The 27,789-nt window shown below is 39.4% G+C and overlaps 1 protein-coding gene across 3 annotated transcripts in view; it reads right to left on the bottom strand.

Moving 5' to 3' along the window:
* GRB10 (growth factor receptor bound protein 10) overlaps positions 1-27,789 on the bottom strand; it is a 205,171-nt gene that overhangs the window by 78,278 nt on the left and 99,104 nt on the right. For all 3 annotated transcript variants that reach the window (XM_067569995.1, XM_067569994.1, XM_067569996.1), the window contains one exon: positions 2,212-2,428. In XM_067569995.1, coding sequence (XP_067426096.1) covers positions 2,212-2,428 — 217 coding nt within the window. The remainder of the gene's footprint in view (positions 1-2,211; positions 2,429-27,789) is intronic.

Below are 27,789 nucleotides of genomic sequence, written 5' to 3'. Positions count from 1 at the left end.
ATGGGTTACCTAGGGAGGTGGTGGAATCTCCATCCTTACAGGTTTTTAAGCTGAGGCTTGACAAAGCCCTGGTTGGGATGATATAGCTGAGGTTAGTCCTGCAGCAGGGGTTGGACTAGATGACCTCCTGAGGTCCCTTCCAACTCTAATATTCTATGATTCTATGATTCTATGATAAACAAAATATGGATTCATGACAAACTATCCAAGGAATGCTGCCGTGGAAAGGGAAAGGCAATGGTCTGGTGTGATCCAATCACTGCAGCATCATTTTGCTTTCCATTCTAAGAAAACTGTTCACACTTGTTCTTCCTGAGTGTTAGGCACACCATAAGGAATCTATGCCATCCGCAGCAAACCAGGTTTATGCCCAGCTGGATCAACAACAGAGCAATTTTTTTATTTGAAAAGCCTGAGTTTCAATGCAGGAAGGATGAGGTGTATATTGATATATATTATTGATGTGAAAGCTGCATCTCATCCTGTTGATCATTGCTCCCTTTGGTTCTGCTTGCAAGCTGCTGGTGAACCTGGCAAGTCCTCAGCCTTCTTGTAGCAGTGCACCAACAAAGTGAGAGCTGCATCCTCAAATACTAGGATTTCCAACTGGTTTCAGTACCAGTGGAATCCATCAAGAGTGTATGGCTGCCCCGATATGCTCAACATCATTCACCAAATGATGGAAGTGGTCACTAGCTACATACTGGGAGTGATACTGCTTAGCTTCTGCCTAACAGACATGGAATATGCAGATAACATGGCTATATACAGATCCTCATGAACTAATCTCTTCAACATTTACGGAAAAACAAATAAGCTTAGTCTGCAAGTCAACTGGAAGACCACCAAACTGATGAAGGTGTGAAGGTGGCTGATGGACCTCTACCCCCATCCACCATAATCAATGGACAAGAAGTTGAATTTGTCAACTTATTTGAGTATCATGGCTCTACTGTCACCAAGAAGGGAGGCTACCTTCCTGACATGACACAGAAACCCCTAGCCTTGCTGATTCAATGTATCATCAAACACCACATATCAACTCAGACTAAGATGTGTATCTATCAAGCAGCAGTGGCTTGTGTCCTATTGTACGGCTCCGAAACCTGGACCATTATAGAAACACAAATGTGCCAGATGGACATTTTTGACATGAAACAGCAATGATGTATTGAAACCACATTACAAACAAGGATGCCAGGCATCAGACCAACAAGCCTCCTATGTCCTCCCAAGTGACTGGCCTGACCTGCTCAGCCTTAATACAGGGCAGGCTGCAACACTGGCAGGAGATCGGGCTTTCTGGAAACGGGTGATTCAAAGTGTGCACTCTATGCTCCACAAGCAGGAGAATTAATGAATGAATTTGTTTCTCACTTCATTTGCAAAGGCTACTTGTTAACTGGATAGAAAACCCAAATATATTTGAGTATTGGATGAAAGCAAACCAACCTGCCCAGTTAAAAAAAATGGCAGTTTTTTTGTTGCTGTTTTTTTTTTTGGTTGTTTTTTTTTTTTAAAAAGAGATTTTAAGAACTTTTTGTTACACATAAAACCTTCAACTACTATAAAAAAAAAAGTCTGTTTAATCTTTCACTTCAAGCTTGCAAGAAGCAAGTTCCACGTTGGGAACAACAACATGATTTCAAGGTATTTCTGCTTTCTGTTTCTTTTTCACTAGCATTATGCTGCTATGTCTGGAGTTGAAGATGCAACGTTTAAATTTCCCAGATACCATTTTCTTCATTTAACTTGTAATTTCCAAAGACCTCTATTAATACACAGTTTTATAAATTTGTAACACAAACCTGCTGTTTCACTGTGGCCCTTATATAGGCAAATGCAATTTTAATCAAATATCTAATGGCACGTACAAAAGTTAAAGTGTTTCTATTAAACTAACAATATATTTTGAATAGATACTGTGCATGACAGCACATTTGGATGAAGGGTGATAACTAAATCCAAACATGGAAGGTCACTTGAGCAAGCCCATACTAAAGGCATGTCCTCCAAGTAACAAAGATAATACACCAGATTGTATTTTCTGTCCTAGTTGGTAAATCATCTTCCTCTTAAAAAAAACAAAACAAAAAGTCAAGTACATCATCGCTTAGTACCACGAAGCAGCTGTCAGACATCAGCCATGAGATGATCTCTTAGCCTAAGACAAACAGAAGAGTCCCTTTTCATCTTGTCCGCTTTTCATACCTGACTGCCATAATGCGCACTGGCTGAGACCGTTGCACCTTCCGCCTTGGAGACGTGGGCTGCAGAGAACTTGTTCCTGAGGTTGGCAGTGGGCTACGATTAAGTTGGCCATTTTGAAGGAGAGGAGTGGTTTCTGACTGCATACCGCACACTGAGTATAAACTTTCAAATGAGGAATTCATGTCATTTACCAAAGCTTCTAGGTCCACATCATCATCTGAAAAACAACCAACATAAAGATGGCATTACACATTTGAAGGCTAGAACTACTACTGAAATTTAGAAGTCTGACGACTACTTACAGAACTTTACTAATAAGAGATCAGATATTTTCATATTACGCTCTCTCTTCACTGTCCAGGTTTTCGTTACAGAAAGCTTACACAGAATCCCACAATTAAAAAAGGTGGAACGCATTTTTGACAACCATCTGACTACTTAGAATTATGAAGACTGCTGTATCTATTGCTCGCAGTGTCTATTTTGCCCTGCACTGTGGATGTAGCTCAGTGAATTTTATCTTTCCAAGTCTTTTCAATAAGAGTAACGGATTTCTAAAACAGTATGTCTTGTATTGGAAGCATCATCTCTATTGCTATAAAAAGGATTTATTTATAATTTTTAAACTCAATTGCTTTTCATATTCTTTCTCTGAGATTAAGAATGTTTAAGTGTTCAGAGCATCAACAGATAGTACGACAAATGTTAAACCGTAAGATGCAAGAACCTAGACAGATTAAATCCTCTACAGAGGAGACTTAAGGGGAAAAAAAAGAGACTCCAAGCTGTGTAACTTGGAAAGCTACTGTGATGGTGTACCGAAGTCAATCATCGACTATCTGCCAATAGCCCTCTACCACATCAAATTTTTAGACAGCAGTGCTGTAAAAATTTAGCTTAGTAAAGTGAAGTAAACTTGAAGCCCAACTAAAACACACACACACGCAAATTTAAAAAAAAAAAAAAAAAGATACTTGGGGATGCTAGCTATTGATGTAATAAGAAGCCAAGATGCCCCTGCTTTAAACAGCTTACAGTATAAATTGACCAATGAAAATGGTGGATGGGTGCGGGGGAAATGAAGTGGGAGAGAGAAAAAACAAACACTTCTTTAAAATCCCTATCATGTTGTCCCCAATTTCCCCCAGTTCTCTAACATTGAGAAGCCACGCAACCTACAGTAAATTCGCCATCTTTACTCATTCATTCTTTGTTATCTAATTTAACTACAGATACTTTGCAAGACAGTAAACCCTGAGAGTCTTTTAAACTTAATACTCTTTAAATTCTCATTCCTAGAACACTTCTTATAATAGATATTCCCTAGCAACAAGTTACCTCAACAGTTACATAGCACAACCCAGTTAAAACGTGTACCTTATCGCAAACAGCTTCTGATCTTGCTCCCCCTACCCTCATTTTCTAGATAAAAATCTATAAATTTCCTTCAAGCCACTGTCAGTGGGTCCTCTGCCTGTGACACTTCAGTAATCCGTAATGGAGATAGATGCTATTGCAATCATCAAACCAACACATTATGGAGGATCTCAACTGAAATAGCATTGCTGAACTTCCTTCAACTACATATCTAATTAACTGTAGCAGTGTTCACGGCCCATCATAATGTCTGTGATGAACTAGTTTTGGACTCTGCCACCCACAACTCATGATGTATATGAAAAGTCAAGAACGTGATCAAAACAAAACACTATAGAAATATCCAGAGATATATATTATATACTGGGTAACACTTTCAAAAACAGAAATAGTGACTCAGGCTCTTAAATTCCATTAAAAGACAAAGGGCCCTTCAATGGAAAGTAAGCCACTTTAGTTTAATGGAAATGTGTTACCCATGATATTTCTAGATTAAGTATAGCCACTACAGAAGCAGCAAGTGCATTTGCTCCATTTTTGGATGGTTGGTTTGTTTGTTCCTGGTCCTTTGTACCTTATGGTTGATTATCAACTGCTAAAGCACATCTCCTATATATTTTTTTTTTTTTTTTTGGGGGGGGGGGGGGCCCCCGGCGGCGGCGCAAGAGACAATTTACACATCTTTCCTCATTTTAGACTTCTACACCTTCCAGGTGTACCTTAAAATTTCCCTCTCTCCCTCAGATTCTTAAGATCCTCCTCCCTGACAAAGGCATATCTGAAATAGGGTCATATTCCAGCTTTTCTGTTCCATCATCATGAGGAAGCTATGAGGATTGAGGGCAACAAAGAGTAGAGGCAGAATTACAAGGCTCCTGATCTTAATCACTCAATTCTAATATCACTGCATAGGAGGGGCCCCAGGCAGTGGGGTGTCACCTGCATTACAAAGGGCAGAACCAGAGGTATTGGAGGAAGGGGATACCAAAATTGAGATGGCAGATATGTGTTAGATGGATTAAGACATATAAACTAGTTCACAAGCATAAAGCAGAAGAACAGAGAGAAAGGTGTGTGACTAGCAGAAGTTGATGTGGCTGAGAGTCTCAGAGGGCTCTGTCTAAATTGTTAATAAAATTAAAGTTATTAGTGTACAAGATCATTAAACTTTCAGATTATAGTAGAACAGGGGGAAGATTAAGATTCACCTGTATCTGATCTATAGGATACCCCTGATTAAAGCAAATGGGCTCAGGGTTGCAATAGTTTAATGTGCATCACAGGGTGCTACCGCAGCCCATGTAGACATTCTTGAGCAAATTTTAATCTAGATAACTTGGATAGAAGAGTTGTGAAGCTGCAGCAGCAGAAGCTTCATTGTGGACTAGTTGCCTGAGTAATTATTTAAGGCTCTCAGCAGTCTTGTATAGCTTTCATGGAAGGCCATGCTGCCACAACTTCGCTACTGCCACCAGTACCTGAGCTAGCTAAATTAAAGCTAGTTTGGGTATGCTACCCAAGATGCAGCCACAACCTGTGATTGTGATTGCAGTGTAGACACACACATTAAGAACAGCACCCAGTCTTGTTAACTTAAAGAAAAGTATTATTAACTACCAGTGTGTAGGGCAACAGAAATGAAAAATGGAATGAAGAGTCTTTATAACACTCTACAACATCAAGATTTTTAGAGCAAGTCAATTATATAACCTTTCAAAATATATAATCTTTCAAAAACAATTTCATAGTTCCTTCATAAATGCAAGTTTTTCAAAGTGTATTCTCTAGGTCTTACACCATGCCTATCACCATGTTATCCAAGCCTTCCAACAGTGTACTAAAGCAAACTGGCTGTCATAGGTGGTCCTTCCACTCTCCCTCCCTCTCCCAAGATGGGGAATAACGAACAAATTCTGTGATAGCATACTTGAAGCAGTAATGGCTGTAGCAGAGAGAGATGAAGTGAGAAGAATTGTGTTGTAGGGGGAGGACAGGAAATCTGAAATTTGCAGACAATATTGACCTCACGGCATGTCCTATGGAGGATTTATAGAAAATAATGGACATATTAGACCAGGAAAGCAGAAAATTGGGATTGAAGATCAGCACAAAAACTATGCCAACTGGAAGACAAGAGTAAGAGGTAAAGATCAAAGTTAGAGACAAAGAACTAGAACAAGTGGGAAAATGTCTCTCTCAGAGGGCTAGTATCAAAGAACAGGAATCATGAAGATGACATAAAAAGTAGAATCAAACTAGCCTTTACTACATTCAGAAAACACTGCAAGATCTGGAAGCCTAAAGACATTTTGATAAAAACAAAAAATGTCAGCATATATGAGACAACAGTCACACTGATACTGTTGTACAGATTGGAATGCTGGAATATGATGAACACCTATGAAAGAAAGCTATTGCCTGAAGAAAAATTGGCTGAGGGGAATACGGAGTTTCAAGAATGCAAAAAATAAAAAAAAATTGAGAGAAATGACATGGACAAGAAATAACTGTTACAGAAGATTGTCTCTCTTTAATGTAGATGGTTTGGTTGCATGGCAAGAACAAATTTCAAAAGGATACCATACATGATGATACATATGATGAGTGCAAAGAACTAGAAATAGAGGAAGACTGAGAATTCACTGGATAGACATGGTGAAGAATGACAGATCAAAAAGGTTTAAAGAACAAAGCTGTGAAGCTGGCACAAGATAGAAAGTGGCAGAAGGTCTTCCTTCGGCCCCATCATTGCTGCTGTGCTGACGGGTGGGAAAAAGATGATGCAGATTTCCCCCCCCCCCCCTTTGTGCTTGCCATGGAAAGCATTGATGTTTGAGGCAGTTCTTAGATACTGTAGGGATTTGCTCCGCAGTGCATACCAGCTCCTGGACCCTGGTCATTAAGCACTTTGAAAATAAGAACTGTTATCTTGAACTTCATGCAGTATTCTATGGAGAGCCAACATACTCACGTTATGTCTACACAACGGATCCTATGCCAGCATAGCTGTGCTGGCATAACCCCTTTGTATTGGTGCAACATACACAAACAGAATGCATTTCCCCTGCCCCTGTGGTGTAGGAGCATTCTTCTGTCAGCATAGCTGTATCTCCTTGAGGGTTTTGGTTAGCATAGGTACGTAGCTAAGGGTTGTGATTTTTTCATATTTCTGACCGACACAGCTAGACTGGTATAAGTTTTAAGTGTAGACCAGGCCTGACAGGAGAGCAGATCTGATGTGCTCAAGATAATTCATGCTGCATTTTCTGATAGCATAAAACAAACAATCATCCCTTAAGAAATTTCAACTCAGACTGCATTGCTATAGTCCAGTCAGAAGATAATCAATCAATCTCCTGCATTAGGAGGTTATGTTTTCATCCACCAGGACAAAACACTACCTCCTAGCCAAGTGGATAGTAGAATGTTACTTGTAAGAAGAACTTTGCTTAATCAAGAAGTCCAGAAGAACTCTGGACAGCCTTGACCATTTGTGAACATTCAATTCAAAAGGGAATTTACAGCCACAGTGCAATCCCTCCAAGTGTTTTCCTCCACCACCCAATTTTGTTAATCTTGCTCAAGGTTAGCTTCAACCAGCGTAGGTTTAGCAACAGCTAACTTTTCTTCATCCATGAACTGATCTTGACCAAGTACTGGGGTAGCTAATTAACTATGCTGTAGGGCTGCCAGCTCTGAGGTGCACCCTGAGTGATCCTGAGCCCATAATCTAGACAGCTGGCAGCATGTACTCAACACCCTTATAGATTTCCCAGGGCAGCTACCTCAAAAGAGGGATGAGCATGGGAAAATCTGGATAGGTTGCAACACTGCCATGTTGTATTTTGTGAAGGACAGCAGTAGAGCTGTGTGTCTTGTGCAAATCTGAATCCTTGAGGTCTCTCTAGTCCACTTAATGTCTCTAGTCCATCTTCAACACTTGCATGCAGAGAATTGATCCTCATAGGACTCTGCTTCTCTGCAATCAGACCTCACTTGCATTCTCCTTTTGGGTCCATCCTTCCAGGAAGGATTCAAACCATTTTAGTAGATTCCCTTGAATACCTCCCTCAGACTGAGCATCATCATCTTGTGGCTGACTGTGGCAAATTCTGCAGAGAGCTCCGAAAGTATGATGGATGCCTGGGTTTTACATCTTTTCCTGGATCCAAGTTGCGTTGGGGCTCAAATATTTGCTTTTTCAAGATTTTCACTCTGGCGCATGGTGGGCATGCACCCCCACGCTTGAAATCCATATAGGAACCATCATTCAAAGAAGAATCATCCTCTCCCTTTTAAATATATGTTAAAAACATGAAATGCCGAGATTGCAGTCTTAACACAAGCCATAAAGATATTTTGCAGTTCTGAACTCCTCTTGTATCTGAAACTTTATCTGATGTAGCTTAGGGTACGAACAAGGCTCCACTGTACATCAATAGTAATATTTTTGGTAAAACTGAAGTGTGTGCTTTCAGCTACAAGACAAAATGCAAGCGTTCACTCAGGTTGGAGGCAAGAAGGATGAGAGACCCTCATTAACTCCTCTATAACAAATAGCTGCTGAGTTATGTACTTCTGTCTTTTTCCACTGAAATAAAACAGCTTCAGCAGAGCACCACCTAGTGTTTCTGTACTTACTGTAAACAAGGAAGGAGGTTCTTAAATCAGGCCTGGAATACCTTAATCTACATCTAAAGTTTGGAGAGGTTTTTTTTGTTTAAGTAATTATGTAAAAAGTTGTACTCCCCTATGCAGGTCTGGATACACAAGGGACAGAGTCCTATCTGTCCACTTTAACAAGTTTCTCCTGCTTTATTATTGATGTTAGTCCTGCAGAGACCCCTCAGCTTGAGGGAGTAAACTAATTCCCTCTCTAACACAAAAGAATCTTTGACCAAGTTCCAATCAGTTCCACTTGTGCAAATCCACCGAAGACAATGGGTTTTGCACAGCTGTCAGAGGGCCTATTACTCTGCAGAACTTTTATTACTCCTAATGTTGCATGGGGAAAGAACCCAGACTTTAGTGTAAAGACTGGGTAGAGTTTTATTTTTTCCCAAATGGCAACCCTGTAAACTCAAACATCTTTATATATGTGGACGGAGTACATTTGAGATGGAAATAACAGTCCCAGAATGCATTTAAGTTTAAAAAAAAAAAACCCAAAATGCATTTTCAAACAATTTGTGCTTTAAAAGGGCTACTTAAAAAGTGAATTAAGGCACAGCAATTTTATTCTCATTTCTCCACATTTCACTCTTCAACTCTCTTCCTTAATTTGTTTTAAAATACTGAAGGGTTAATTGATAAGTTAACCAATAAGTATGTCTTACTATAAAGACTAAGTGGTGAAGACATCAGGCCACGGCGGAGGCAACTGCGCTGCTGCCGCCACCCAAGGCCTTGGTGCAGGCTCTGTGGAGCACCCCACTGCAGAACACCAGAGACCAAGGGTCCCCAGGGGGGAGGGTCTCCACAAGCCAGGCTGGGGGAGCTACCTGGGGACTGAAGGAAGGGGGCCTGGTGTGTGTGTGGGGGAACAAAATTATGTTGGTTAAATAGTTAACCGATACAATGTTAATAGTTCAAATGGGTATTTTTTTAAATGATATTTACATCCCTAGTTTGTTTCATACACACTCTGTTTTGACCTCTACTAGGGAATATACTAGGACCATATACTGCTCCTCAGTCATCACTTGCAACTCTGATATTGCATGAAGAGAAGCCAGTATCAAACACTTACTCCCATATACTGCAATAAAACAAAGCCAGTTATCAGTGTAGCTGCTGTCCAGACAGATGGCTATCTTTCTTATAAGTACTGATCTTTAATTGATGCTAAGTTTCAGTACAGCATTAGCCAAATCCTGTTCAATGAAGCAAGGGGAATAAGAGTTCATGCAATGTCTAGCGAAACATAGAACCACAGGAAAATTTTTAAAGGACTCCTTCATGTAAATCACCTAACCCAAATGAGGATTGAGGCATCTAGTGAAAAAAACAAGGTGGTGCTGTGTGCCCTTTAGAGCTCTATACCTGTTATGCAGTGAAAGTTATTATGTAAGGACTCTGGAATGTCTATGCAACTGTATGGGGAATTAAGGTGACATGAAAGGAATGTACAGGTAATCTGCCAGGGTTTTTAACAGTGCGTTGGGTCTGCAATGCCTAACCTAACTGGGGCTGATGTGATTCAAAGCTCCATGGTTGTCCATACGTGGCTCACAAAATGCTGTACGGGATTGTTGTCCAGTGGAAGGAAAGACAGATCACAAACCCCAGACTCGTTTCTGGATAGGAACATCAAGTTCAGTTGTGGAAAACTGTGATCCTTCAGCACAAAAGTTATGAGGCCACTGGAATCCAACATTTAATGAAGTCTATGTGGAACTTGTAACAACTACAGTAGTCTTTGGGGAGCTTTGAAGTCGCACATGCATCTATTCAGATTTCTCTAAGCCCAGCAGGAGGCTGGGAAGTCTTCAGCACAACATTTATGCACATTAAACTTTATGTGCTGAAAAGAATTGAGTATATAAACACCTATGTGCTTAAAACTTTATGGCTGGACTTTAATAATGTTCTTAATATACACCTTATTTCTTTAAATAAAATACACAGACAAACTAAGTTAACAACATTATTGCTGCTAGGTAACAACCATTAAGAAAAAATTAGGCTATATACCAAGAATGTTACAGTTAATAAAACGCAAAGTGTTAAGGAGTACAGAAAGGATCAGTTAAAGGTGGCTTGCAAAAGAAAAAACCCATGTCTGCCTGATTTTGAGTCTTTACGATGTATAAAACTAATTTTAAAAGATTTTTTTTTTCTTTTTTTGCCAACAAAAAGTGGGGAATGGTTGGTTGGTTGGTTGGTTGCTTTTTTCCCTGTAAAGATTAGAAAGTCTCGGCTTGATTCCTGTATTGTCTTTCCTGGATTGGTGATGTGACAAGATAACGAAAACTGAGCGGGATCAGAGTGGAAGGATTTTAGATTTACTATTTAAAACCAAGGATGTTTTGCTATTTTTGTTAATGTTCATTTAATTCCAGTTAGTTTGGAACATGTTATAGCAGGGATGCCCAACCTCGGCCCACCAGAGCATTTCACGAGGCCCACGGACTGCTTCAACACAGCATACTAATGGCTGATTCATTAGACTTTTGTCGTCATGTTATCATCATTTTAATTTGCAAAAAAGTATGTAAACAGACAATACTGTACACAGAAACAATCTAAATACATATGAAACAAGCTGAACTTAAAATATAAATCAATACAGGTGACTTTAAATCTTATTAAAATATATGGAATCTGTTTGGCCCACATGAGGTTGTGCTTAGGTATATATGGCCCTCCTCTGTAATAAGGTTAGGCACCCCTGCTTTAGAGAACGAATCTTCACTAAAGCATCCTAACAGCCTGCCCTCCACTTACGGTGCCAGTAAACATTCAAGAACTCCTCCTCCACGGATCCTCCAGATAAAACAAGGAAGTCCTGGACTTCATATTCTGGGTATTTCTAAGGTGAAAAACCCGGTCAGGTTCTATCTATTTTAAAAAGAGCCCTCTTGGACCTTTTCTATTCCTCAAAGTAGAAAGAAGGTGTACAATTTTTATTTAATTAATGCCTTTACTTTAGACTAAACAGGGGAAAGTTCACACTGGATACCCTTAGGACAACCTCAGCTCTGAGCCACAAGACCTAACAAGCAAATGTATTACTTCACTTTAGAGCGTGAACTTAACTAAATCTTTAAAAACACTTCAACAAGAACAGACACTTAGATCCAAAGACAAAAATATCCTGAAGTTCCCAAGTTTGGATTAAGCCTATCAATTCCACTCCAGTTATAAAGAGACTGAGTGAAATAAGTAAATTAAAATCTGATGAGCTTCCCCTTTCCAGAGATACATCTCCACACGGGAAGTTAAAGGACATTAGGATGTTCATGTTTGAGTTGTTTTTCCTGTATCTTTCAAACAGAGCACCAATGAATCTAATTATGGAGCTTGTTACAAGACAGTTGATAAATAAGACACATGCAACACCTATTCCTCACGTTACACTGGATTTTTACCACAACATAAGAACGGTCATACTGGGTTAGACCAATGGTCCATCCAGCCCAGTATCCTGTCTTCCGACAGTGGCCAATGCCAGGTGCTTCAGAGGAAATGAACAGAACAAGCATTCATCAAGTGATCCATCTCCTGTTGTCCATTCCTATTCCCAGCTTCTAGTATTCACACATTACACAAACTTGTTCCAGTAATGAGGCACATATTACGGGAATTGTCAAATCTTGTTCAGCATTAAACATCACACACATTTTCTTTATTAACCATTGATTGAACAGCTCGTAGATCAGCAATAATTAACATTCAAAATTTTTTCTTTAGGGTGATACTATATAGGAAACAAAGCAACATCAGCCAAGGCAAAATCTGAATTTTTAAATAGACCATTGTGAAGTCATTATTACCACAGTACTTTCTAAAAACAGAAAGCACATGAACTGTAGGTTAAGATGGCTACTTAGAATTAAAAAAGTTTAAAAAAATCTAATGGTTTAGGACTTGGGAAACTGATAAAGAATGGGCAGGAAGAACAAGACCTGCCACCAACCCTCTTCTTTTCCTGAAAAGCCACTGCTTTGATGAACTGGGTGCTCAGGTGTTTGACACCTGTATGTGGAGCAACTGTAAAGCTGAATATGCTGTCTGTATCTAGGAAACGGTGAGAGGAGAAGCTGGCAATGACCATGATTGTAGAAAGGCTGCAACTCCTTCAAGGGAGTATGGTTGGGATAAACTGGGCTTCCTCACTCAGTGAGATGGTGGATAGGGAAAGAGCATTGCTCCTAGACTGTGTATATACACTAGAAATGCCATGTACTGTGCTCTCTTCTCTAGTGCAAATGTAGACAACGGTGGCAAGTTGCTGGTCTAAACATGGAGGAAAAGACAAGGCATTGGTCTGCAATGGGCAGCTGATTTGAAGTACTGGCAGCAGGCCACATGGTAGATGATTGGCAGACTACAACCCATGCTGGAAAGCCATACTTTATGGGTGAATGGTTTTGAGAGGATTTTTGGTATAGAGTGTAAACCAGGCATTCCCAACCTTTTTAGCTCGAGAGCCACAGATATTTTTAAAACCCTGAAGGGCCACCAGTCTCTGCCAACAGCCACCCTACCACTCCACTGCAGCCAGATGGAAGGAGTTCAGTGAGTAAACTGCCTCCCTCCTCGCTGGCCTCCCGTCTCCCTGGCTGCTGCAAAGAGCATGCACCGGTCTTTTAGCCTTGCAGCAACACACTCGACCTGGGTCCTTAGACAGCAGCTCCCTATGCAGCTAGTGGAAGAGGAGCAGTGGGCCACTTTGAAAGCCCCCCGGGCCACTTTTGGCCCACGGACCACAGGTTGGGAACCACTGGTGTGAACTATTTTCTGACAGAGTAAAAATTGGTTTTACTTGAATGCACCTCGAGATTACGCACTTACACTGAAGAGACAATGAATTGCTTTAAAATATCCTGCTGCCTTTCCATTAAGGCTATGGAAACAAAAGGTAAGTGCAACATTTATTAACTCCAATATTCCTTGGTCCATACACATTAACTTTATAGTTGCTATTTCATTGTAATGTTAAAGTCTGATTTAATCCATGAAATTTCTCTGGGTTATACTGTAAAAAGATTAAGAGGTCACAAACTGAATGAACTCTCTCTCTCATATTCCAGGGTAATTTAGGCTCAATGGATTTCTGCTGCCTGACACACAAGTCCCCTTTCCTTTACAAAATTTTCACTCCCTTTTCCCGATTAACTGCAATAATGCCTAGTAGAATAAGCAAACAATCTTTGCAAATGAAAACAAATACTATTGCATGGCTTAGCCATCTCTGTCCTGCCAAGAAAGCACAAGCTTTATCCCAACTCCAGGAAACTGAGTACATAACCTCATGACATGCCCGTCAGCTAAAGCCCCTTCAGCTAAAGCCAAGGCTAAAATATCAAGTTAGCTACTGAACCAGAGTCTCCAGGACAACAAGGCAAGAACACTGCTGTATTATTGGCTAGGACAGACTATGTATTCTCAGTAAAATGTTTGAGCAACAGCTCAGTTGGATCCAATTAATTGTCAGACCACTTTCATTTCACACCTATATCAGAGGTTATTTAAATACTGTTTTAAAATGCCAAACTAGTTACACTAACCTAAGGGAAAACTAATGGAAACTTTTTTCCTTTATGAAACAGCAGGTATGACTCCTAATAGCCAGTATTCACTGGTAAATTCACAGTACTCAATTGTTAAATTCAGCATACAGTTATCTGACACCTGAATTTTCCACCTTTTAATTTCACTGCTTTATATCATGAGTTTTTGAAGTCTCATTTGAGTAATTTTAGTCTAGTGCTTTGAAAGTTTAGTATATTTTGTTCAAGCGCTAAGTTACATACAACTGCTTGAATTTAATCATTAACTTTGCCCTTCAGTCAAACCAATGTTTACACTGTATATAACTTATCTTGCTGTGACGTGAGTAGTTTAAAGGAGACAAGAGGAACAGAGCTAACCTGAACATATTTCAAGTGTCAGTTTACTTAACAGAATTAAGGTATTATTAGCAATAGATATGGAGACTTAAAAAAAAAAAAAAGTGTTGTCTTCTACATAAAGTGTAACTACACAATTAAAAGGCTTTTACTTACTTTAACCAGTTGAATCAATATTTTAGCACAACCTTCACATTTCAGCTCAGAAGGAAAGTTACGGGAAGGTTATGTAGTTTGGTCTCTTATAATCTTTATAATACTGTACTAAAAATTCTCCTTTCCCCCTACCCCAAAACCTTACATTGAGACCCTTCAGATATGGCAACTGTAAAAGCAATAAAAAAGGAAACACACTTTTCCCAACATAGGGAGCGAGTTGCGATCGGCTAGTGTTGTACTTATTTGTTATTTGTTAACAAGGTGTAAAAGAAACATTTCCTGTGAATCCTGTCCTGTGATATATTAAAGAATACATGCTTTTGGTGTACAGATGTTCAAGTTGTCTCATCTAAATATTCTCTATCTTCCTTGATTTGACTGTATATGGAGGCTCAAGTTTTACATTGAGCTGCTTTTGAATCTCATTTGAGAGTTAATCAAGTAATTCTTTACCAACTGTACAACTAGCAGCCCTCCTCTGGCACTACAATTAAAACTCAATACAAAACTGATTAGAGTAGTTAGTTTTTAAAAGACTGCTGTTGTAATAAAATGTTCCTTTTTTGCCACATCACAATGAAACACAGAGCTGTCACATGGACTCACAGATTGCAGAACATATTGCTGAAATCACACTCCAAATGGCTACATGGATCAACTGTTGAATGAATCCATATTCGATCATGCAGATGTAAAAAGCTTGCGTGTTTAAGATATGAATATTGACTTTAGAGAAATCAACTAGTTTTATTTATAAAACTCTGCAGTACATCCACCTACTATAACTATAACATGAGCAGAGAGCTTCTCCTGTTAATTGACCTTTTAGAGGATTTTAGCAGACCTTGGAGGCAGGTGTACAATAGTTTTATCAAAAGCAACTATATAGAGCAGAATCATCATAAAGCTTTCTTGTTGAGCCTTTGTTTTTCCTATATGGTACATTTGTGTCACAACTATATGTTAATTAACTCTCCAGTTGATGTTCAATTAGTAACGGACAAAAACCCACTAAAGGCAGACAATGATGTCCAGGAAATAAAATGGGTTTATCATTAACACCTCCACTGAAAGGTATACATACTAGCTTAATTAACTATAGCTAATAATAAAGAAAATATTCATTTTTCCACAGGCTTACGGAACCACATTTCCTTTTCCAAATATATGTTCCTACAGTATTTTTTTTTTTTTTTGTATATATACACACTAGAAGCACATTGCTACAGTTAAGACTCAAATTAGGATTAGATCCACCAAAACAATGTCACCTGCCCCCTACATGCATGCTTACCTTTTATATATTATATACATAAATATTCCAATCCTTCCCATCAGGCATTTTTTTTTCAGAGGCATCCCAGACCTTCAATTCTGGTTGGCCTCAGTAGTAATTTAGAATGCTCCACTGTTGAAAAACGTGACCACAGTTTCACACCATCTCATCAGGGTCCCCACATAGGCTACTGGGTATGTATCCAAAAAAATCCTGCCTAGATTTACTCAAATTTCATGCCTGACAGAGAATGTTAGAAGTCAGAAATGGAAGCTGTCCGATATAGTTTTGTCTTGTTGCCCAATGGCTAAGGTGACAAGACTCCTATCTTGCCTTGATTTCCACACTCCTAAAAAAATTGTGGTGGCACCACACCATAAATATCAGCCTCTTTCTCATGTTTCTCCATGTAGTCAGACAACTACAGGCTTTATATTTCCATCTGTCTAGATCAGAACATTACAGATATAAGCACAGCGTGCATAGAAGCAGCCAAAGTAGGGACTGATTCACTGGGGAAAAGAGGGGTGAGAGGGCCCAGACAGGGCCACTCCTCCCACCCAGCACCCATCAGACACAGAACTGGGTTGGGGAAATCCTGTTCCCTACTTGACAGAAACTAGGAGCCAGGTGGTGTCGCCTCCCCCATCACCTTGTCTTTGGGAAAAAAGGAAGAACTGGCCAGAGGCTGCAGCTGGTAGGGGCATAAGCAACCAAAGCTGGGACCTTCATCATGGTTTTGATGGGACTTTCTCTGATAACTGGCTATTTGGGAGAGAGGGGATTGGACAAACTTCACCAGAGCTTCATTCCAAATCTGCCTTTTTTACCTTCTTCTGCCCTGCCCTGTCCCACCATCCCCTCCTACCTAAAGACAAACAAATCACCGTCATCACATTGTTCACACTTCTTGTGTGTTATACTCATTCCCCTAGCCTGTGTGTTGTCTATTTAGATAGTAAGCTCTTCTGGGCAAGGACTATCTTCTGCTCTGTGTATGGGCCTAACAATGAGGCCTCATTCTTGATTGGTCCTTAGGTACTACCCTAATAAATATGATTAATACTAAAGTATGGATGTTATCTTTGCACCAGCATAATATAGTCTACTTTCTATGCTCAATAGAATAGTAAAGTATGTAAAAGGTGAGGAACAGAGGAACAAACTTCCCCCTGCCACAAATACTAAATAACTCAAGCAGAACACATTAATAGCTAGCTAGCTCTTTATACAGTCTTGCCAAATAGATTATTATTTTGATAGCATTGCAGAGAGTTAGATGAAGGAAATGCAGCACGCAGAGCATTACTCCTCTCTACCCAGCACTGAATGAAATCTTATTCAAACTTCAGCCAGATTCCAACTAAAGTACATCCCTATCAAAGCCAACCTGTAGAACCTTAAGCAAAATAAGCCATTTAAATAAAAGGAAAAAAGGCCATAAGAGTAGTAATTTGTGAACTCCCCCCAATATAATGTGGGCTAGGAGGAGCACTGAAATGTGGAACTTATTCCAGGATTAAGCTATCTCCAGCAGGTGGCACTGCTTGCTTTTCAAAAAACAGCATTTACTCTTACATTTATATTTCACATAGCTTAGAGAAGCATAAGATAACCTTGTACAACTTATTTCTGTTGGTCCAACACTTCTCCATACAAAACCATAGCTCATCACTGCACAGGGCAAGTGCATACAAGGGCAAATTCTATCAAAAATAGATAGGATTACAATGATGAGCCTTAAATGTGAGTCAACTGTTTTGTTTTTTTTAATACCTTAAAAAAAAAAAAAAAAAAAAGTTCCAAACTTGTGTTGATTAGGATAAAAGGTGACAATAGCCAGAGACCAGTATTTTCAGAAGTGAAAAATGATTTGTGGGTGCCCAAATTGAGACATTTTAAAAGGAGCCTACTTTTCAGACTTAGGTGCTCAGAACTTTCAGAAAGTCATCCCTTGGAAGAATTTATCTTGAGTATGCCAGACTGCAGTCCCTTTTCCGGCTCCTCCAGAACCTCTTGCTGAGGTTCTGGCTGCACTTTACCCCACACTTGCCTTTATATGCGCACCCCATCCGTGGCCCCACAAAGTCACGGGACCTCCTTGTCAAACTCCTCCTAGCCCTGGCCAAAATGACCATCGACAAGACCATGGAGAGGAGGTTGGCAGGGGGGGCACTCTGCGACTGTGGAGCCTACTTCTGTTCCCTCCTGCACGCATGCCTCCAGGCGGAGTTCCTCTGCTCAGTGTCCCATTCTGTGTTTTCTTTGTTTGACCCTGTGACCCCCACACCGCCTCCTGTTTTTTCATTAGTTGTCCCCCGTAATTTGTTGTATCCCAGGCTCAGTGGCTCCACCCCTTAGTCTGGGGGAGAGGCCTTTAGCAGTGGGCAGGCTTACAAATAGTAGCACCCTCCTATAGCCCTGTCACAGTGGTCAGGAACAATTATAAATGAGTCAGTGCTGGTACAATGTACCATAATATCCCTTTATTTCTAACCCCAAATTCCACATCTTATACCCTTACATGAATACCCCATGTTATTGATTTGGTTATAAAGGATCAAATCTGGGAATGGGTTGTGTAGCTGCAACACTTAACTTTAATGGAGTTGCATGCTAATTACACCATAGTTCATTTTGGTCCAGAGTACGCTACACATCTATTATGTATTTATATCTTGCCGTTATAAGGCTCTGGTTTTAGCAGCATCTTTAATGCTACATTTAGCATTTCTTTGTCTTGCAAATGCTAAGATACATAGTTGTTTTGCTCCAGTTTTGAACTAGCTTACGTTTAGCCAGAAAACAGCAGATTTGTGGAAATGTATCCTTGTAATCGTTACAACGGTGCTTAGATAAGTTACCATAAAGTCAGACTTGTGCACACTAAATATGTTTTGCTGGCATAGCTATACCGCCATTCCTCCTAGTTTACATATGGACATACAAGTGTTGTTGCTGTCATAAGTATATCTACACTAGGGTTTACACTAGTTTAGCTATATCTCAGTAAAAAATATATATATATAATTACTCCCCTAATCAACCTTGCTATGCTGGCATAAGTTTTAAGTGTAGATGATGTCTCAGACTAGTCTCTTTGGAAGCTCATTGGCTTTTGAAAATACACAAGCCTCCACACATTTTAAACACTTACTGCAAGTAATAAAGTCAAACATCAAATTGTAACAAATTATTTCTGTAGATCTCCATCATTTCTAGGAATGAAGTACTTTGATTCTTCTGCTTCTATTTACCCTCCAAACTAAAGTTAAACATTGCATATACCTCCAATCTAAGATGCATCTTCCTTATATCCAACATAAGATATCACAGTTCAGAAGTGTATAGTACTACTTCACTATTGAGGTACTTGCCCCTTGTTACTGTAGATATGGAGCACTTGTAACGAATGGTACAGGCAAGGCTGCATTCTATCATGGTTTGTCTCAACAAAAACTTTTTAACCTTCAAAAAAAGCTTGAGGAATACGTTCCGCAATGTGTGCTAATTTTCCCGACTTGACCAGTACACAATTTAAAGTAGAAAAACCTACGATCTGTTATAAAATCAAAATGTGGGATGAGTTTTAAAGGTAGTATTAAGTTTTCATTAATAGTATCAACTAGAAGTTTGAATGATTTCACACAAGTAAAAAAACGTTAACTATGTAAGTACCGTATGACCAAGTAACTCAGACTTTCACGTTTGAAGGAAGCAAGACCCTGTGTACTCTATAGCAAACTGGAATTAAGTTTTGCTTCAAGGTCGCTTGATCTGGGGCACTCTACTGTGACAGACTGGTCATTCCGCAGGAGTTCCATTTAAAATTTAGTGAATTAAAATCACTAGTGAAATAAGAAAATGATGAATACGATCTGCAGAGTAAATCCCCGCTCCCTTCCCTAGATTTTATTTGTTTTGGTATCAAGTTCAAGTTTATATAGTCCTCACTTCTTCAGTTTTCAGTGTACCTCAGGCTTTTATATTAAAAGTGAAGGAATCCTTTCACTAGCTCCCTCTTTTCCACATTAAACCTTGTCTATACCTTCAATCATGTTCTTTGCCCCTCCTGACTTATCTACTCTCATCTCATATCACGTCATATGTTGCCCTTCTAACATCCATTTGCCCACTTCTCCCAGAACACTAGTGAACAGGATAAACTACGCTGGCAATATATTTTTATGTCAGAAAAACTGCATATACACCCTGGGACTTTTGCCAGTATAGAAAAGCTGCAAAAAAACCCTCCACTTTGCTAACCGACATTGCTAACTTGTCAAAAGTTTCTAGGGTAAAGCTGGCCTTAAATATCCTTCAATCTGTTTCCAAGACCCATTTAAATCAGCAGCACTAGAGAGAAAGTAGCCAAAGAAAAATATGCTGGTTAGATTGAGTGGCACATGCAGACAAATATTTAAGAAGAGGAAAAAATTCAGATTTGGAACCATCGAGTTGCTCACACAGATAACAGCATGAATGCATCATCATCACCCTACCTTCTATTGTTTGTCAGTCTCATTTGGCTTTTATTCAAATTAGATGGTGAAATCTTTGGGTCATGAGCTATACTTTCCTTTGTGTTTGTACAGCACCTATCATGAAGAGTCTCCAAGCACAACTGGGGCTTTTCAGGCAAACAATACACAAATAAAAGATATATGTCTCTGAATTTACTTTCACACAGAACAACATTTCCACTATTCATCAAGTGGCGCAATCACCAGCAATACAGTAGGAGGTTGCATAATTATCTCCATAAGAGCATAGCTAGGGTTTTTCCAGCTCTTATTTTTGTTAGAAGTCAGGTAAACCAAATTAAGTCTAGCCTCAACATTGTGTTAGTCAAGTACCAAAAAAACGCAAAAGTTAGAGTTTTCTGATCACCACCACCCTTTTCATATTACATATACTGTCTACCCTCTGGTTGCGTGTGGGGGTGGGTGAGTGTGAAAAGGAGAGGGAACAGGAAAGCTATACACTAGTCACTTATGATAGCATAGCATGTCTGTTAGTGGTGTGATTTTCAGTAATGTTCTATGCTGGCAAAAGTCAGTTTAGAAGAGTCCTTTTGCTAGTACATCTTATTTTGCTCACCACACCAGTACGAGCACTTTTTTGCTGATGCAAGCTGCACCTATACCAGGACGATTTGCCAGTATAGCTATGCTGCCAAAACTTTATAGTAGAGATTAGGCCTTAGTTAACTGCTGCTATTGGTTTCCAGAGGGAGTTTGAAGCTGTGGGCTGTGCCTGATAAAGCTTTATGTGGCTATAATCGGGAAACAGCCCCTTAGTACAAAACTAACACAGCCAGGGTCAGTAGAGAGGATCCAGATCAAGCACTTTCAGCATAAGAAAGTGAGCTATAACCCAGCCGGATGTTTTCTGTCAACGGCCCTTAACTTTGGAAACTAGTCCCTCCACATAGTCCATAACAGTCTAAGTTTGCCCTGAAGATCAACATTCTGCAAGACCCAGAGCACTTCAGGGCAGGACTGACTTTTTGTTCTGTGGTTGTATAGTCTCTAGACATTACTGCAATACATACAAATAGTTTTATGGTGGGATTGCAGGAAGGTGCACACTAGGGGAGCGATATTACTACATTCACATTTAATGCATTGGTAGATGTCTTGGGTCCACGAGCAATAGAAAGTTACTAGAAAACAAATTACACTTCATTCAGAGCTGCACAAGCAGTTCGTGTCACCTCCAGTAAAATACTGAAATATTCACAAGAAACTCCATACCATGCCCTATGCCTTAAAGTATTTCCATGAGCCAGATTCCCACTTAAGACTGATTTCTTTTCATATGTATTCCTGGGTCAACTTCCACAGCTGTTCTCTATCCTTGACTTTGATCCCCCATAACACAGTGTTTCTCAATTGGGGTTCCGCGGGAACACTGTTGGGGTTCCGTGAGCAGCTGTTCTCCGGCGCTGCCGAAAAAGAGAAGATGTCCCGGATTTTTCAGCGAAGTGTAATTTAATTTATGCTTAATTGAGAAATGCTGACCTAGTTGTTTGTATATAATTTGCTTATTTCAACTTTTTTTTGGCTCCATATGTAAAAATACTGTTAAGAGTTTGGGGGATTCCGCAATTATTTATCGAGTTCAAAAGGGTTCTGTGGCCAAATTTAATTGAGAAACACTGCCATTACACATTAAATTTCAACCTCCTCTTAGCTTAACTCACTGATGCCCTGTTGTGAGCCAAGTTTTACATGCTTTCTAGCCTTCTTACAAAGAAAATTCAGACTGAAAAAAAGCTGCATTATCTTTTGCTACACCCAAGTTTATACTGCATACAAGAAAAGCCATGTTAAAAGAATGTAAATGTTACAAAGTAAAGTATTCAAGAAGTTAGGAAAAGCCTGGAGTAAGGTTGCCTAAATTCTGCCTCCTTTACATCTATGTATTATGATCAGAGCTAAGCAATCAATTGGATTTTTGGTTTCTGGAGGAAAAAATTTGATTAAAAAATGGGTTAGAAAATGTTGATTTAAAAACAAGCTATTTGAAATTTTCAATTTTTTTTTGCTCCATTTTTTGAGTGTGGCCAAAAGTATTTGTCAAGTTTGACACAAATTCCCAAATAGTTTTGGTGTTCCGAAAAGTGATTTTTTTTCCTGCAAACCTACTATTCCCTAAAGAACTTTTGCTTAACTCCAGTTATGATACAGTCTCTAACAAGATGATTATGTGAGAATTTTTCCCAAGAAGCCCCTGCTTTATTCACAGCAGAGGCTAGATGTTGCTAAGGGATTGAGGTACTTGTTGATCTTTTTATGGTCACAATTCAGAGTTGCCTCATCCAGTATTAAATGCACACCATCCAAACATTCAAATGAATACGGACTTATGAATCAGTTTCCACGACTCTTATGACAGAATCTGAGTCTCACAAACATTAAGTTAATTCACTTTTGCAATACCCCTGTGAGGCAGGGAGGATTTTTATGAATGAGGAATTGTAGTAAAGGAAGATCAAGGCAGAAATCTGCATTAGTCTCCATTGCTTTTGGGTGCTTCAGTGACTGGGCACCTAACTTAACACCATGGGCTAAATAGCACTTTATGTTCAAAACATTGCACGCACATTGACTAGATTACCTTCATAACACCTCCCATTAAGCATGTTGGTGATGGGAAAAATTGAGGCAGAGAGGCAAAGTGACTTGCCAAAGGCCACATGGCAATCCGTTGGCAGAGTCAGGATTTCTAACCCCATGCTTATGCTTCTAGGCCATGACGACTTCCTGCTAGAGATAGTGAGCATTCGCAGCTCCCACTGACTTCAGATAGGGTTTAGGGTGCTCAGCCCGTCTGAAAAATCAAACTCCAGGTGTCTCAAAGTGGGCACCTAGAGAATGAGGATCATGCAATTAGTGACCAACTGCAAAAGATTTCTGTTGAAGTGACTTGCTCAGTATCAGAGAGAGCCAGGGATAGAACCCAGTTCTCGTGGGTGGCATTAAACTGCTTTAGGGAGGATAGTTTGGTAGCTCATTATCCACACACCTTCCAGAGTGAATGAAGGGGGAACCCTACAGACAGCAGCATAATTTGCTACACAACCAGATTAGTTCAATGAGCACTGCCTATCTTGTGCCTTGGATTAGGCACTGGTCTGTGTGATAGCTAGTATGCGATTGTGTAATGGAAGTCTATACCATCAGTCACATGTAAGAGAGCAGAATTTAATGCTGCCTGTGCCAATTTCAATTCCGACATTTCCCCATTTGAGCCCTTGACTTGTAATCATAACATTCTTTTAAATGTAGCTTTCTGTGTGTAATTATCAAGAGAAAAAACCCAAATTATTATGTGCAATTTTGCCAGTATGCAAAACCCATTTTCACACTGGCCCAACTTCTCAGAAGTTTACTAGCACAGTACTGATATCCAGTTACTTAATTCCAACACAGCACATTAGTATACTATGACATAATGAATGTTAGGCTACACTGATCAGAACTGATCATTGGGAACCGATTGTGACAGTTTGCTGTTTCTTTTAAAAAAAAAAAAAAAAGGAAAAAATTATGTTTGCTTAGCTGCAAAATTCATCAAGTTCCATAGTCGGCAATGGTTTCCCAGTCATTTAGCACAAGTAGATAGATTCTGTAGTTGATTAAAAACTATTTGTAAGCAAAATGTTTGCGCTTTAATGATGCCAATCCCCCTATCGACAAAAAGATGTTTTGCACCCACTATATATATAGTGCGTATATAACTGGTTGAAAGACCATTCTCAAAGAGCAGTTATCAGTGATTTGCTGTCAAAGTAGAGCATAGGGGGAAATGTATCTAGAACAATTCTGCAGGAGTCTGTCCTGCTTCCAGTACTATTTAATATTTTAATTAAAAGACCTGGATAATGAGTGGAGAATATACTTACAAGATTTGCAGATGACACCACAATGGGAGGGGCTGTTAGCTCTTTGGAGGACAGGATCAGAATTCAAAAGAACCTTGACAAATTGGAGAATTTGTCTAAATCAACAAGATGCACTTCAATAGAGACAAGTACTACATTTAGGAAGGGGGGAAAAAAAAATCAACGCACAACTACAAAATGGGGGATAACTTGCAAGGCAGTAGTCCTGCTGAAAAGGATCTAGGGGCTATAGTGGAATATGAATATGGATCAACCACATGATGCAGCTGTGTAAAAAGCAAATGCTCTGGGGTGTATTAACAGCAGTGTCATATGTAAAACATGGGAGGTAATGATCTACTCAATACAGGCGAAGACTCAGCTGAAGCACTGTGCCTAATTTTGGCTCCACACTTTAGGAAAGATGTGGACAAATTGGAGGGAATCCAGAGAAGAGCAACAAAAATGATAAAAGGTTTAGAAAAGCTGACCAATGAGGAAAGGTTAAAAAAATGGACATGTTCAGTACAAAATGACCGGGGGGGGGGGGGGGGGGGAGTGAGCAACAGGAGGAAAAGGAACAGGATAACAGTCTTTAAATTTATAAAGGGCTGTTACAAAGAGAACAGTGATCAATTGTTCTCCGTGTCTACCAGAGATTGGAAAAGAAGTAATGGGCTTAATCTGCAGTGAGGAAGATTTAGGTTAGATATTAGGGGGGGGAAATATTCAACTAATATGATAGTTAACCACTAGAATAGGCTTCCAAGGGGTGCTGCTGAATCACTGTCTTAGATGTTTGTCCAACCTGTTCTTAAAAACCTTCAATCTATCCGGGGAGCAAGGTGGTCTAGATATATTTGGTCATGCCTCAGCGCCAGGGGACTGGACAAGATGACCTTTCAAGATCTCTTCCAGCCCTACATTTCTAGGACTCTATGATTATTTGATATTTCTTGTCTAGTGATTAAATTCCTAAAAATTGTGCTATTATGTATAAAAGAATATTAAAATCTTTAAACTAATTCTACACTTTCAATTACAGAAAATGTAGGTTAAGCTGTCTAGTAGTCAGCTAATTTTTAAAACCCATTCAGTTACTAAGTACCAAATCAACATTTCTTTAGGATTTACAATCACTTCTGTAATTTAGATATGCAAGCAATTTAAGCATCCAGTCAACCTAACTTGCTGAAACACTGGGAGGCATGCAATGACTTAACTCTTTGAAATGGAGAGCATATCAGACAAAACTGTAAATTCACTGCATTTGGTATCAGACAGGTTTGTTCCCTCACATTGCAGTTATAGACCCCTCAATTTTTTTTTAAATAGGAAGCAACAAACACATCACATCCAGTTATACCCAGAAAGCTTTTGTTTAGGAGCTGGTTATAGAAATAATTTACTTTTTGTTCCACCTGGAGGCAATGGAGGGCAAAAGATAAAAGTATTCCAACAATTAATTCCTATCTTTACGGCAAACAATGGAAAGAAACCAAGGGCAGCGCAGCCTGTTCTCCACCCTCCTGGCTATTTTGATACAGACCAAGAATGTAACCTTGAAGGTCAAGAAAAATAAAAGATCTAAATGCGAGTGCTCAAAGGGAAGAAGCCAATGGATTAGGACATCATTTATTTCCACCTGTGAGAATCTTACCTTGGTTGTGGGATACTGAGCACTAACTAACTTTGTGAATGTTCTGTTTCCAGAACAAAACATCGTTAGCAGTTAAAAAACCTGAACACTTGATATGCTAAACTGTTTGCAGATGAGAGGGCTGCATAATGTCAGCTATTAGAAACTACCTGCCATCATGAGAGAGATCAAAGGTGTATAGCCGATCAGAGACAGAACACAAATCAGTACAGCCTTGTTTGAAAGGAGGTGGGAGTGACTTATGCCTGTATCTAAAGACGGTCAGTGGATATTATTTGAGAGACAAATGAAGTTCTGGTATACAAATTACTAACATTCAAGGAGGATTAGGAGGCCTAAAGGGCCATTGAAAACCTATAATTTAGGCAGTTTAAAGAATGGAAAAGTAGTAGTAGTAGTTTCAGGCAGGACACCTACCCTTGATCCCTCATGCCTATTTTTATCACTTACAATCAAATTTTCTTTTGAAAGTTTCTTTTCCCATGTTGCCTTGTGAATGATCCACACTATACTTTCCCTCTTAATTAAAATATGCACTTGATGGTATTTTCAGTTTAGTCAAAGTAAATCAACAGATTAAAAAGAAGATATCTTCCTCCTCTTTCAGTCAAAGTAACCTCAAGGGTTACATATACCACTACTAGTTAAAAATCAGACTTCTGTCTGAGCTATTTAAATTGGCAGTAACCCTTTAAGTTGGAAAACTGATGTATAGGCAGTTTCTCACAAGGCATTCATTTGTGAAAGAGCAAGGAACTTGGCTTTGTACAATTAGTAACTGGAGAACAGATTAATGCTCTAATGCTTTGTCTGTAGTCATGTCAGACTGTGGTTCTCTCACCAATTTTAAGTATTCCCTCATGTAGTGATACTGTAATTTTCTCTCTTAAAACAATGTTTAACAAAGCCGGGAAGGGATTAAAACCAAACAGCACAGCAAGCAATAAACTAGAGAAGTCAGTTAAGAATTGTTACAAAATATAAACATACACCCTATTACACCAAGTCAGCTGCCTTTCATATTTCAATTTGAAGTTTTGCGGAGACATCAGTATTTGGAGTTGAGGGAACAGGGCTAGAGAGGCAGATAGCAGGTTCTGTACTGAATACCCCCTCCAGTAGGAGGTAAAAAGTATACACAAACAAACAACTTTCCAACTCAAAGTGATTTTAGTCCCAGGACAATTTAAGTGCCCATGGCAGCATTCTGACATTTAATTATAGCACTGCCAAAAAGGCTCTCAAAGCCCTGAAGTTAGTTAAATATATCTGAGTGTCCATCACTAATAGTAGGTATATCTACACTTCAAGCTAGGGCTGTGATTCCCTGCTCAAAGAGACATACTAGTGCTAGCTCATCATGCTACACTGCTGAAGATAGCTACATTCTATTGCGGTGCAAGCGGTGGTGAAGCTAGCCAGCCCACCTGTGTATCTAGCATCTCAGATGGGTACGTTCTCAGGGCAGTTATCTCCTCCTGCAGTTCACACTGCCATAGCTATCCTCTACTTTTAGTAGACTAGCTCAGTGAGATCTAGTGGGAGTATGTCTCCTTGAGCTAGGAATCATGACCACAGTTCAAAGTGCAGACATGCACTTGGGGGGAAAATAAGCAGAGACTCAGGATAGACAGGAAGTCTGTGGCAGAGCAAATAATCTAGGTCACTGTGCTTAGTAAGTGTAATATAAATGTTCGCAACAAGTTCCTTGCTTCGTCCACTGAGCTAGTCTTAACATTTGGCCCAAATTCAATACTGAAACAGAGTGAAAAAAGGTTAACAAATGGCACAGGATCCTTACAACATTCTTCCAGCGAACTTGTGTGCCCATATCAAGAGCTCATAATTAAGTTGATTAAATGAAGACAAGAAGGTTCAAATATTATTGTCTGCACATCTCAAGTTGAGAGCTGTTAATTCTATGAAAAAGCAGATAAGCCACCAAGAAGGGAAAGTACAACCCGGAACCCTAATTCCTTCCCTACAATTATTTAATTTACTACTATCCAAATAGAAAGCAGTTCATGTCCTACTGCACAAGGCCGCTTAAGCAATCTACTTACAAGAAGGAAATGATGCAGACTTCTAACTCATTACAAAGGTAGTGGAGATCCATCACCAGCAGTAGATTTTGGATCAGTTC

Source organism: Emydura macquarii, unplaced genomic scaffold (genome assembly GCF_026122565.2).
Source record: "Emydura macquarii macquarii isolate MOO-44397 ecotype Brisbane River unplaced genomic scaffold, CSIRO-AGI_Emac_v2 contig_2975, whole genome shotgun sequence".
In the NCBI taxonomy this organism is placed as follows: Eukaryota; Metazoa; Chordata; order Testudines; family Chelidae; genus Emydura; species Emydura macquarii.
Note: the sequence above shows the minus strand (reverse complement) of the source record. Positions and strands in the feature narration are given on the sequence as shown.